Source organism: Oncorhynchus gorbuscha, linkage group LG04 (genome assembly GCF_021184085.1).
Source record: "Oncorhynchus gorbuscha isolate QuinsamMale2020 ecotype Even-year linkage group LG04, OgorEven_v1.0, whole genome shotgun sequence".
Lineage (NCBI taxonomy): Eukaryota > Metazoa > Chordata > Actinopteri > Salmoniformes > Salmonidae > Oncorhynchus > Oncorhynchus gorbuscha.
Genome location: NC_060176.1, coordinates 25,985,133 through 25,999,055, shown reverse-complemented (window position 1 = coordinate 25,999,055; position 13,923 = coordinate 25,985,133). Strand labels below are relative to the sequence as shown.

Here is a 13,923-nt window from a genome sequence, read left to right as displayed (position 1 = left end):
TGGATACAGTCGCTGTCAAATTCAGTGTACTAGAACACTTGTCTATTTATTTTCTTAAAAAAATAAGTTTTAAAATATACATATAAATATATATATATATATACACACACACACACACACTTTGTGTTCACAGTGTATTTGTTTGATTTATAACTGCACTGGTCCAAGAAACAAAAATGAAGAAAAACAAATGACCGATAATGAATTATTCAGATTTCAAATGAAATTCATTTGGTTGGAGGGAAGTGAACTGATTCTCATTTACTGTGTAATTTATCTCACCGGTGGTAATTTGCAGGTGCCAGTCAGGGTGAAAATAGCCATTCAACCAGTTTTGAAATGAGAAAACACCCACTGGGCACAGATGAGTCATATATTCTACATTGGTTCAACATAATTTCATTGAAATTGTGTGGAAACATCATTGATACAACAAGTGCGTGTGTGCCCAGTGGGCAATATATTTGAGCGCAACAGTAATAGGCAACAATTCTACAAGTAGACCTACTTTACACCACTGGGTGGAAATTACAGCCTCTATTAAACATCTTCCTTTGTTTCTGAGTGCATGAACTCCAAAACCAACAAGAAAAGAGCTGCTTGAGTGTCAAGGAGGAGTCTTGATCTAATGTTGTTAAGAGATTCATTTGCTTTATTATACAACTCCAAATATTCAGATCATTAGGCTATTCACATACAGACAGTGCTTTGAGGAAATTACTGTCTTCTGTTCTCTGCATGATGTTGAACAGACCAACAACAAAAATATGTACACTATGGCCAAAACTTCACTGGGCCTCTCATTTGACAAGACCCCTGTTTTTTACCCTTTTAGTACATAAACGTCTTTAGACTGTACTTACAATGTGTGACAATTGGTACTGTGTGAAGACCAGACATGTACTGTTAAAAGGCGTGTTGCGTGAGATGGGCAACAAAATCAAAGAGCACCCTGAGGGGAATGTGACAATGACCTATAGGTTAAAGGATTGAACAGATATACAAACACAAACAACCTGCAAAAAAAGGCATAAAATGAGACTTTAAGTTCAGTTATTTTAATCTGATAAACCAACAGATAATAATCTTGTTACAAGATACCAAGTCAGACACTGCTGAACAGGACAATCCAAACTATGTTGAACATATAGTTTTGTACAATATGTACTTTACAAACAGGCTGTCAAAAGACGAGCTACATTGTGGCACCACATAATAACCCACAGAGCAGAGAGAGGGCCAAAAGTCATGACACAACATAGAAAACGTAGCATCTAATATTGAACAAACTGTTTTCTGTGTGCTAGCGCAGTAGTTCACTCATTATCGATAGTGATGGGTCATAAACATGATCAAAGCCGATGAATCATCCACACAGCTATTCACTTTCAGTGGTTTCTCTCCAACACTATTGTTTCTATCATTTGAATGTCACAGAAGCTTCCTCTAATCAAACATTTATTTAACATCAACTTCAGGAGGTAGCACCACTCTGATTGAATACTCAAGAGTTATCAAAGGAATGGACAGGTGTGTCCCCAACATGGATCTCTATGGATATAGATGAGTCATTGCAGCTGTTCTGATGAAATTAGGAATCTCAGGTTCTCCAATGTATATTCACTCTGACTGACCGTGGTCTGTATTAGACTTGAGTGAGTATAGATTAGATTTGGTTAGGGTTCCTCAGCTCTTCACTCCAAGACTGGTCTCAATTGGCATTTGAGTCTCAATTGACATTTGATACATTTGGTTAGGGGCCTTTCACTACACAACCACCATTCTAATAACCATCCATCCACCTTCAGTGAGACATCTGTGAAGGGCCACGATTGGTGGCAATGGACATCATACCAAGGGTGGTAGCTACCAGGGAAGCTGCGTGTTCCCCTAAACAGGTACAGGTGTCCAGTAGGGAACGTGTGCGAGCGGTCAGTGTCAGAGAGGCAGAGATGACCTCATAGGCCTCCAGGGGAAGGGCCCGCCGTGAGATGAGCACATCCAGTAGGTTGTTGAGTCGTCCCTCCGTCATGCCTCGAATGATGCCCTCACGCCTCTCGCGCAGGATACGACAACAGCTCACCGCCATCGGAGTCGGAGACACACACCGTGCAGCTGCTGACAAGAAGGGAGGGTGGAGTTTCAGGGATGATACAATCACTAGGATATCACATCTCTCACACACACACTTATAAAACACAAATCATGTAGTGGGAACCTTGAGAAATATCAGTAGCTATCTGATATGAAAGACAGTAATACGTACAGGAGATTATTTCACTGAAGATTGAAATTTATAGCCCTAGTAGACAAGTTACCCTCTTATTCAACACATTAATCACCATCATAAATGTCTAGTAGCCATGTATTGCTTTAAATATATATATATATATTTGGACTCCGAGCATTTACTGGGACAACAGACAACTTATAGAGAAAAACAAAGATCCTCAAGGGAGGAAACGCATTGGATAAAGATAAGACTGTGAAAGGATGGCCATGCAGGAAACCAGCAATCCCCAAAACTGCTTACTGTGCACATACAAACACACAGAGGGAGGCACTGTTTGTAACGTCTACTCATTTTCATACGGCTTTACTTTGTCTTCACCTTTTTCAGCAACATTTAAGAAACATGCGAGAAAAAGACAAGTCTATTCTAGATAGCTACAGTCTGGGACTGTACATAAGTTTGCAGACAAAACGGGGTAATATGTGGGAGGTCTAAGCTTAAACACATTTCCTACTATGGGAGCTGGCAGTGGGCTGGTTGAGAGGGCTCTGTCTGAGGGCTTTGGAGGGGCTGGAGTAGAGTGGGGGTGGTGGGCTCTGTCTCTGGGCGACACCTCCCGTCCCTCTGGGATGCTCAGGACCCAAGCCACTGCTGGGACTGGTGGAAGACACCACACAGCCAGTCACACAGTCTGGGGAGAGACACGTTGCTGTTAGACTGTCCACAATAAGGTATAAATGAATCATTACTTAATAAAGAAGATAAATAAGAGGATGGTTTCGCTGACAACAAACTGAGCACATTCACAAACTGCTCTCATTATCGATCAGTTTTAAGTTCTTACCCTGACAGTGCCTCCTCTGGGATGCTTCCCCTGTATATATGGCTGTAGGGGGACTAGGGAGTGTTTCACTAGGACAGGAAGTCTGTGGAAAGGGCAGTGTTTTGTTGCCCACACATTTAGTGTCTCCGGAACCAGCGCAGGCCTAGTATGAGATATGTAAATATTGTTTTCAATGTAATAGACATCACAAGCATTAAGTACAATCAGAATATCACAAAAAATGTGAGCCAAGCTCACCTCTAGGTTGTTTATCTCAATGGGAATATCCTTCACAGGATGGATTTTAGAGTCATGTAGCGCCCTCTCCTGGTAAAGAGACAGAAATCACATACACATGTTCGCTCATGATTAGTGACGGGTCTATTTACTGTTTTCAGTAGTAACTGTTGACAGATTAAAAGCACATGAAACATATCCTGATTCCCTCAGTCAAAAATAAAACCTGATAGCAGATCAGGGTTGTGGACATGGAGAAAATCGGACTTCGGAGTGTAATAGAACTTATTAAATGAGGATGATCTGTACCTTGCTTTCCCTCACACTGAGGGTAGCCCTTGTCATTGCATCAGGATCAAAGGTTGCTATGGCACTCCTCAATTCCAGTGCACAGTCTGTGGACAGAGAGCAAGAGAAAGAAGAAGACATGAGAAAGATGTCCTGCCAAGTAAACATCACATTGGCCATAAGGCACCAAAAGTTAACATTTTTTTAACACCCACATGACAGTCATAGGCAATGAAATAAATGGATAGGGACTAGCATCAGAAAATAAACAGGTAAACACAATTTAGATGAGAAGATTCAAAGAGTCTCATTGACTAAGTGGGGTATGGGATTGTATCTCTCAGTCTCGGCATATGGAACAGAGAGGAAGTGGGTGCTGCAAGTGGTTCTGCCTGTCACCAGTCAAGGACGGGGGTCTTGTAGGGAGAGATCAAAGTCCAGGCACAGCTGCTCTCATCACCATTGTATATCTATACTCTGATTCACCCTCACAGACAGACTTACCCTCTGCTGTTGGACGGCTGTGTGGGTTAGTGCTCCAGCAGCTGGTCATCAGCCGGGAGAGTGTATGGCAGTGGGGTACATTCTTGGGTAGCAGCTCACCCTCCAGGCCTGAACCAACCCCATCCTCACCTGAAAGCAGCTGGAGCAAATCTGCTTGGGTATAGACAATGACATGATGTGTTACAAATTCTAAACGTAATACAATATTGAGACTGTATGATACACGGCCAGGTATAGCCTAGTCTCCGCTGATAGAAACAAGAGCTGTTCTTTGAACAGACAGAAATAAATAGAGACACACCTCCACACGGTTGTCTTCTGTTCAAAGTCTCCCACAGCAGCACACCAAAGCTAAAGAGAGAAGATGTTAATTGGGTAGCTGCATGTTCATTAGTAAAGGCATCTGTAGAAGTGGTAAATCCCTCCTTCCCCACCTGGTAAATTGAATGGGTGAATATGACTGTTTGAAGTGGCAGGATCGTGAAAGGTGACCTCACCTGTACATGTCTGCCTCCACAGAGGGTGTGGTCCCTGTCAGGGCCTCAGGAGACAGGTACACCAAGTCCCTGAAGCATGGCCCTTCTCCAGCAGAGAGAGAGGAGCCAACCCTCCACTCCCTGGGCAGGCCCCAGTCACTCAACTGGAAGTAGGAACATGAAGACCCACACACATGAACATAAACATCCACACACAAACTGACAAAAACACCTGCTCTAACACAGACTCAAACCCACACATGTACACTGTAAAGCTTATACCTGTAACTGTTCACAATACACCATATCCCATGGATCATATACTATCAATCAAATGGAGTTCTTTCTCACATTAGTTTCACTACTCAGAGAGAAGGTTTTTGTTTCTGTCGTGCACGACTGGGTCAGTTATCAGTCACTGTTCTCTACCTTGGCCCGGTACTGCTGGTCCAGGAGAACATTGGTGGGTTTCAGGGCCTGGTGGGGGAGTGGTATGCAGTGGAGGTGGCACAACCCCTCTGCCACATCTAATAGGATGCCAAGCCTGAAACTCATGGGTAGACCTGGATACAGCTGGGTCTGGCGGGGATAACAAGACTTACAATCATTCAACAGATTCAGTATGAACTCGATTCACTTCAGTAAAATGGATCATAAATAAATGGGAACTGAGAATGACTTGTGGGGGAAAAAAAGCACATGACAACAAAGTTGAAATTGTGAACTGAAAATGCTAAAGAATTCAACATGGTCACGACACAACTTACTGTATGTAAACACAGTTTAACCACAGACAGTCTAAGTCATGCGCAGTGGAATGAAGTCACACGTCTACTGTCTGAAGTTATGTTCCAGCCAGGGCACTTTCTCCTGAACCAGGAAAAGCTCTTTGTGTAAATAAGGCAGTGATAGTGCTGATGACAGAGAGATCTATTTTTGCAGCAGCCAGGGGCTTTCCAGACACAGTATTTGGGTGAAAGGACAGCACTGTTCTCCATGAAGACACAGGAATTGTAAATAAAGCAATCAAAAGAAGGGCATTATTTGATTAACTTTATATGTGTCTATTGAAGCTCTGACCAGCAGTTTGTTGATATACACTGAGTGTACACAACTTTAAGAACACCTGCTCTTTCTATGACATAGACTGATCAGGTGAATCCAGGTGAAAACTATGATCCCTTATTGATGTCAATTGTTAAATCCACTTAAAATCAGTGTAGATGAAGGGGAGGAGACAGGTGAAAGAATGATTTTTAAGCCTTTAGACAATTGAGACATGGATTGTGTATGTGTGCCATTCAGAGGGTGGATGGCCAAGACAAAATATTTAAGTGCCTTTGAACGGGGTTTGGTAGTAGGTGCCAGGCGAACCGGTTTGTCAAGAACTGTGACGCTGCTGGGTTTTTTCCTGCTCAACAGTTTCCCGTGTTTGTCAAGAATGGTCCACCACCCAAAAGGACATCCAGCCAACTTGACACAACTGTGGGAAGCATTGAAGTCAACATTGGCCAGCATTCCCTGTGTAACGTTTTCAGACACCTTGTAGAGTCCATGCCATGGATTGGAGGAGGGGGGGGGGGGTGCGACTTAATATTAGGAAGGTGTTCCTAATGTTTGGTATACTCAGTGTACACTGTAGGCCGCAACCAAGGGAAAAGTTGCAGAGCCAAGTTCGATGAATCAATTAGCCTACTGCCACACACTATACATGCATATTCATATTTTAGTTAGACTTAGTGCTCATATATTATACTGACCTGGTATAGTAGAGAGTGTAGAGAGCCCTCGGGCATCCAGTCATACAGCAGGCCCATCAGACACCAGGCCTTGTACACACCCAGAGGAACCAAAACCCTCTCTGAATGGACTTTTCTGACCACAGCCACGTCTCCCATCCACTCAGTCCACTCACTGTTTAGAATATACACACACATATGCAGTAAACAAATATAAAAACACACAAACCCTCAAAACACACATCAGAGAGAGAGGCCGCTCTAGCCCGTCTTCTCTCGAGAGCCAGGTCTGCCTATGTGCCCACTGCCCACAAAATGAGGTGGAAACTGAGATGCACTTCCTAACCTGTTGCCAAATGTATGACCATATTAGAGACATATTTACCTCAGATTACACAGGCCCACAAAGATTTAGAAAAAAAATCACATTTTGATAAACTCCCATATCTATTATGTTTAATACCACAGTGTGCCATCACAGCAGCAATATTAGTAACCTGATGCCACAAGAAAAGAGCAACCAGTGAAGCATAAGCACATGGCTAGTAATAACACTTTTAAAATAAATGTCTCTATTATTTAGAAACTTTTGTGAGTGTAATGTTTACTGTTAATTTCTGATAGTTTATTTCACTTTTGTTTATTATCCATTCCACTTACTTTGGCAATGTAAACATGTTTCCCAACCCAATAAAGCCATTTGACTTGACTTAAGAGAGAGAGAGACTTTGTCATTGCATTTGAGTTTGAGATAAGCCAATTTTACCTTCGACTTGCAGTGCGAGACGACAGGAGCTTGATTGACACCTGTAGCTCTGTTCTCCGGTAAGTACCCTGAAGACACCCGCCTGCGCTGGTTCGGCACAAGATCACATTTAGCACGTCCTCTTCACGAACAGTATCCACCGCCATCTGATAGGAACAGAAACCAGTCGACTCAATAATAATACAACTTAGTTTTATTTTATCTTGCTTGTTGCTCTGCCATGGGACTAATGTATGTGTCTTTCACTGCACTGACAAATTGAATAGCGACCAGCCGCGTGTGCTATAATGAGTGTGTTTACATCTACACGATTGGCTGCTTTGTTCACGGAAATCCCCTGGCTAGCTACATAGGAAATATAAAATGAGGGATGAAGTCTTTTTCTTCTTTTTTACTTGTCGATGGTGTAACAACGGATAAAGGCGGCGGCATAACTTCAAATTGAGAGAGAGTAAGAGGGGGAATACAATACATCACACCAGATAGATCTACAGCTAGCCTATAAATAGACTTGGAACAACTCCTGATTCAACTACCCACTGGGCAAAAACTGGGTGAATCAACGTTGTTTCTACGTGATTCCAACCCCCCAAAATCTACATGACAATGTTTAATCAACGTGGAAAACTAATTGTATTTCCAAAAAGTCATCAATATAAGGGCATTTCGTCATTTTCACCCAACTTTTAACCTAAATGCAATGACATAGTGAATATTTGTGTTGATTTCACTCTGAATTCATGTTAGTTGACAACTCAACTAAATGTAAATCAAAACTAGACGTTAAACTGACCTCTGTCCCTAGTGGGTACTGACTCCTGAACAACTCATTCCGCTGATAATGTGTGAAGTAAACTGGGAATTTCCCAACTCTAACCCCTAACAGCACTCTACAGGAGGCATGAGGAAATCCTGTTCAGTCCTTTCACTTTTACATATGTCAGTCAAGAATTAAGTAGTTTTAATTATTCTATGGTAACCGAATTACGCTGAGATGTCACTTTAAAATGTACACCAAACAAAACCCATTGATTTCAAAGTTTATGTTACGGATACAGGTATACTGTGGGTGTGTATGTATCCTGTGTTCTTTTCTCTCCTCCCCTTACAGGTGAAAATCATCATGTTTCCTACCCAATCACATAAAACTACTACTACTACATCGCTCTTTTCACCTGTGAGTATTGTTTTTGGTTATGGTGTTAGTTTGCTGGTGGGAAAAGGGGGAACCAAGACAAGTTGCCCATGGGCATACACTAGCCCGTAGGTAAACTTTGTTAAAAACACTAGTTAGAACTGGGCGGACCACACACTGTATTTTTGGTTAGTTAGTTAGCTGTTGTTGAAATAGGCTAGTCTAGTTTTGGATGCTTATTGTTTCTTTCCTTGGGTCTAGCTCAGCCCCTTTTCCTGCTCCCCCCCTAATTACCGTGTGTTTTCTAATAAACCATGCGTTTGTCGGTAATTTAGTTGTCTGTGGTTATTTCGTTCTCACTTTTACTTTTTCACTATTATAATTTGCACGAGTTATGTTACGGGTCTCGTTACCATCTCCCCTAGACTGTCGGGCCAAAAGGGATTCGTAACAGTTTTTAACAAACCATAACTCTAAAGATACACATTTGCTGAAAGGAATTGTAAAATATATACCAGTTTCAGGGGACAAAAATGTTGACAGCATCGCCATACCGGTTGCAAAATAAATGCGAATAGATTTGATGTACTGATTCCATGGCACATGGTTTATGTATGCAAAAATGTATACACTACCGGTCAAAAGTTTGGACACCTACTCATTCAAGTTATTTTATTTTTATTTGTAGAATAATAGTGAAGACACTATGAAATAACACGTATGGAATTGTGTAGTAACCAAAAAAAGTGTTAAACAAATCAAAATATATTTGAGATTCTTCAAAGTAGCCACCCTTTGCCTTAATGACAGCTTTGCACAATCTTGCCATTCTCTCAACCAGCTTCATGAGGTGACCTGGAATGCATTTGAATTAATTTCTTGGTGACGGGGGCAGTATTGAGTAGCTTGGATGAATAAGGTGACCAGAGTAAACTGCCTGCGACTCTGTCCCAGATGCTAATATATGCATATTATTAGTAGTATTGGATAGAAAACACTCTGAAGTTTCTAAAACTGTTTGAATAATGTCTGAGTATAACAACTCATATGGCAGGTGAGAACCTGAGAGAAATCCAACCAGGAAGTGGGAAATCTGAGGCTTGTAAGTTTTTTTTGTTTTTTTAAAACTCAGCCCTTATTGTAGATGCAGTGGGATATTGGTTATGTTGCACTTCCTAAGGCTTCCACTGATGTCAACAGTCTTTAGAACTTTGTTTGAGGATTCCACTGTGAAGTGGGACTGAATGAGAGAGGAATGAGCCAGGTGTCTGGCAGATTGCCACAGGCTCTGAGGCGCGGTCACGAGAGTTAGCTCTCGTTCCATTGCTTTTCTACAGACATAGGAATTCTCCGGTTGGAACATTATTGAAGATTTATGATAAAAACATCCTAAAGATTGATTCTATACTTTGATAAGTTTCTACGGGCTGTAGCGGAACTTTTTGTCCAACGTTTGGCTGGACCTGAACGCGCTTTTGTATTTGTTTACCAAACTCTCCAACAAAAGAAGCTATTTGGACATAAATGATGGACATTATCAAACAATGATTTATTGTGGAACTGTGATTCCTGGGAGTGCATTCTGATGAAGATCATCAAAGGTAAGTGAATATTTATAATGCTATTTCTGACCCAATGTCGACCACCCAATATGGCGGATATCTTTTTTGCTGCTTTGTTGTCTGAATGCTGTACACAGATTTTTGCATGGTTTGCTTTTTCCGTAAAGTTTTTTTAAAATCTCACACAGCCGTTGCATTAAGGAGAAGTGTACCTCTAATTTCATGTATAACAGTTGTATTTTCATCAACATTTATGAGTATACCTGTAAATAGATATGGCTCTCTGCACAATCACCGCATGTTTTAGAACTACTGAACGTAACGTGCCAATGTAAAGATATTTTTTTTATATAGATATGCACTTTATCGAACAAAACACACATGTATAACATGTGTAACATGAAGTCCTATGAGTGTCATCTGAAAGGTTAGTGATTCATTTTTACCTCTTTGTGCTTTTTGTGACTCCTCTTTGGCTGGTAAAATGGCTGTTTTTCTGTGAGTTGGTGGTGACCCAACATAATTGTGTTTGGTGCTTTCGCTGTAAAGCATTTTTGAAATCAGACACTGGCTGGATTAACGAGAATGTTATCTTTTAAAATGGTGTAAAATACTTGTATGCTTGAGGAATTTTAATTGTGAGATTTCTGTTTTGAATTTGGTGCCCTGCACTTTCACTGGCTGTTGGTGAGGTGGGACTCTACATTTCCCAGAGGTTTTAACAGGTGTGCCTTGTTAAAAGTTCATTTGTGGATTTTCTTTCCTTAATGCATTTGAGCCAATCAGTTGTGTTGTGACAAGGTAGGGTGGTATACAGAAGATGGTCTTTTACCAAATAGGGCTAAGTCCATATTATGTCAATAACAGCTAAAATAAGCAAAGAGAAATGACATGCCATCAATGCTTTAAGACACGAAGGTCAGTCAATCTGGAACGTTTCAAGAACTTTGAAAGTTTCTTCAAGTGCAGTCGCAAAAACCATCAAGCGCTATGATGAAACTGGCTCATGAGGACTGCCACAGGAAAGGGAAGACCCTGAGTTACATCTGCTGCAGAGGATAAGATTTAGATTAGATTTACCAGCCTCAGGAATTGGCAATTAACTGCACCTCACAGAGTTCAAGTAAATGTGAATCAGGCTTTTATGGTCAAATTGCTGCATAGAAACTACTAAATGACACCAATAAGAAGAAACTTGTTTGGACCAAGAAACACAAGCAATGGACATTAGAAATCTGTCCTTTGGTCTAATTATTTTTGGTTCCAACCGCCATGTCTTTGAGACGCAGAGTAGGTGAACAGATCTCCGCATGTGTGTTTTCCACTGTGAAGCATGGAGGAAGTGGTATGATGGTGTTGTTGTGCTTTGCTGTCTGTGATTTATTTAGAATTCAAGGGACACTAAACCAGCATGGCTACTACACCATTCTGCAGCAATAAGCCATCCACTCTGGTTTGCACTTAGTCCCACTATCATTTGTTTTTATAGAGAACCATAACCCAACACACGTCCAGGCTGTGTAAGGGCTATTTGACTAAGAAGGAAAGTGATGGAGTGCTGCATCAGATGACCTGGCCTCCACAATCAAAATATATTTTGATTTAACACTTTTCTGGTTACTACATGATTCCATATGTTATTTAATAGTTTTGATGTCTTCACAATTCTACAATGTATAAAATAGTAAAAACAAAGAAACTCTTGAATGAGGTGTCCAAACTTTTGACTGGTACTGTATATGTAGCAGAAAAGCTGTAAAAAAACAAACAAGATGTGTGTGGTGGATGGGTTAATAAAAACGATACAAAATAAACCTATGCACAAGGACTACTTTTAAAAATTTCCACTGAACATTTTACAAAAACACATTTACAGGAAAACTGTGCAGATACAACGTTTGGCAACAGAATAAAACTAATTCTGTTACCAAACTTTGCATCTGGACAGTTTTTCCGAGTACATGGTTCTTGTTTGTTTTACTGAGTAACTTGTTCAAAGTAGTCAGTGCATAGAGTTGTATGGTTTGTTAACATTTTAAATGTTTTTTGTTTGGCATACATTTTTAAGTGACAAAATGGAGTCTCAGCGTAATTCTATTCCCATGGAATTGTTTTATTTCACCTTTATTTAACCAGGTAGACCAGTTGAGAACAAGTTCTCATTTACAACTGCGACCTGGCCAAGACTAAGCAAAGCAGTGTGACAAAAACAACAAACATACAGTCCATAACAATAGAAAAATCTACGTGTGCAAATGTAAGTGTGTGCAAATGTAAGATTAGGGAGTCAAATAGGCCATATAGGTGAAATTAATACAATTTAGCATTAACACTGGAGTGATAGATGTGCAGGTGATGATATGCAAGTAGAGATACTGGGGTGCAACAACAACAAAAAAGAACAATATGTGGATGAGGTAGTTTGGTGTGCTATTTACAGATGCGCTGTGTACAGGTGAAATGATCAGTAAGCAGCTCTGACAGCTGATGCTTAAAGGTAGAGAGGAAGTTAAGGCTTCAGTGATTTTTTTTTTGCAATTTGTTCCAGTCATTGGCAGCAGAGAACTGGAAGGAAAGGCATCCAAAGGAGGTGTTGGCTTTGGGGATGACCAGTGAAATATACCTGCTGGAACACGTGTTGCTATGGTGAGATAAGGCGGTGCTTTACCTAGCAAGGACTTACAGATGACCTGGAGCCAGTGGGTTTGGCGACGAATGCGTAGCGAGGGCCAGCCAACGAGCATACAGGTCGCAGTGGTGGGTAGTATATGGGTCTTTGGTGACAAAACGGATGGCACTGTGATAGACTACATCAAATTTGCCTAGTAGTGTTGGAGGCTATTTTGTAAATGACATCGAAGTCGAGGATCAGTAGGATAGTCAGTTTTATGAGGGTATGTTTGGCAGCATGAGAGGAGGCTTTGTTGTGAAATAGGAAGCCGATTCTAGTTTTAATTTTGTATTGGAGATGCTTAATGTGAGTCTGGAAGGAGAGTTTACAGTCTAGCCAGACACCTAGATATTTGTAGTTGTCCATACATTCTAAGTCAGAACCGTCCAGAGTAGTGATGCTAGACGGGCGGGCAGCTATCGGTTGAAGAGCATGCATTTAGTTTTACTAGCATTTAAAAGCAGTTGGAGGCCACGGAAGGAGTGTTGTATGGCATTGAAGTTTGTTAATACAGTGTCAGATATATACAGAATGAAGTCTTCTGTTTAGAGGTTGATCAGAGAATCACCAGCAGCAAGAGTTACTTCAGTGATATATATACAGAGAAGAGTCAGCCCAAAAATTTAACCCTGTGGCACCCCCATAGAGACTGGCAGAGGTCCGGACAACAGGCCCTCCGATTTGACACACTGAACTTTATCTGAGAAGTAGTTGGTGAACCAGATGAGGCAGTCATTTGAGAAACCAAGGCTATCGAGTCTGCCAAAAATAATGCGGTGATTGACAGTCAAAAGCCTTGGCCAGGTCGTTGAAGACGGCTGCACAGTACTGTCTTTTATCTATGGCGGTTATGATATCGTTTAGGACCTTGAGCGTGGCTGAGGTGCACCCATGGCCAGCTCGAAAACCAGATTGCATAGTGGAGAAGGTACAGCGGGTTTTGAAATGATCGGTGATCTGTTTAACTTGGCTTTCGAAGATTTTAAGGCAGGGAAGGATGCATATAGGTCTATAGCAGTTTGGGTCTAGAGTGTCTCCCCTTTGAAGAGGGGGATGACCGCGGCAGCTTTCCAATCTTCGGGGATCTCAGACGATAAGAAAGAGGTTGAACAGGCTAGTAATAGGGGTTGCAACAATTTCAGCGGATCATTTTAGAAAGAGGATCCAGATTGTCTAGCCCAGATGATTTGTAGGGATCCAGATTTTTACAGCTCTTTCAGAACATTAGCTGTCCTAGTCTCAGTGCAGTGAGCAGCTGGGAGGAGGTGCCCTTATTCTCCATGGACTTCAGTGTTCCAAAACTTTTTGGAATTAGTGCTACAGGATGCAAATTTCTGTTTGAAAAAGCTAGCCCTAGCTTTCCTAACTGATTGTGTATATTGGTTCCTGACTTCCCTGACAAATTGCATATCACGGGGGCTAATCGAGGCTAATGCAGTACGCCACAGGATGTTTTTGTGCTGGTAAAGGGCAGTCAAGTCTGGGGTGA

At 41.3% G+C, this 13,923-nt stretch overlaps 1 protein-coding gene and 1 long non-coding RNA gene across 5 annotated transcripts in view; one reads left to right on the top strand and one right to left on the bottom strand.

Moving 5' to 3' along the window:
- Window positions 1-1,042: 1,042 nt before the first annotated feature.
- LOC124033886 (receptor-interacting serine/threonine-protein kinase 2-like) overlaps window positions 1,043-13,923 on the bottom strand; it is a 15,941-nt gene continuing 3,060 nt past the window's right edge. The window contains exons 1-12 of one of the 4 annotated variants that reach the window (XM_046346275.1): window positions 7,860-8,011; window positions 7,067-7,212; window positions 6,322-6,475; window positions 4,991-5,140; window positions 4,583-4,725; window positions 4,387-4,436; window positions 4,086-4,238; window positions 3,603-3,688; window positions 3,315-3,383; window positions 3,078-3,219; window positions 2,748-2,924; window positions 1,043-2,118 (exon numbers count right to left, since the gene is read on the bottom strand). In XM_046346275.1, coding sequence (XP_046202231.1) covers window positions 1,805-2,118; window positions 2,748-2,924; window positions 3,078-3,219; window positions 3,315-3,383; window positions 3,603-3,688; window positions 4,086-4,238; window positions 4,387-4,436; window positions 4,583-4,725; window positions 4,991-5,140; window positions 6,322-6,475; window positions 7,067-7,212 — 1,584 coding nt within the window. In that variant the 5' untranslated portion in view covers window positions 7,860-8,011 and the 3' untranslated portion in view covers window positions 1,043-1,804. Of the gene's footprint in view, window positions 2,119-2,747; window positions 2,925-3,077; window positions 3,220-3,314; window positions 3,384-3,602; window positions 3,689-4,085; window positions 4,239-4,386; window positions 4,437-4,582; window positions 4,726-4,990; window positions 5,141-6,321; window positions 6,476-7,066; window positions 7,481-7,859; window positions 8,012-13,923 lie in introns of those variants that run through there. The other 3 variants (XM_046346276.1, XM_046346277.1, XM_046346278.1) reach the window with 3 other exon arrangements.
- The window catches only part of LOC124033887, a 17,970-nt gene continuing 16,402 nt past the window's right edge, over window positions 12,356-13,923 (top strand). Inside the window, exon 1 of the long non-coding RNA XR_006838472.1 lies at window positions 12,356-12,409. This is a non-coding gene — a long non-coding RNA (uncharacterized LOC124033887). The remainder of the gene's footprint in view (window positions 12,410-13,923) is intronic.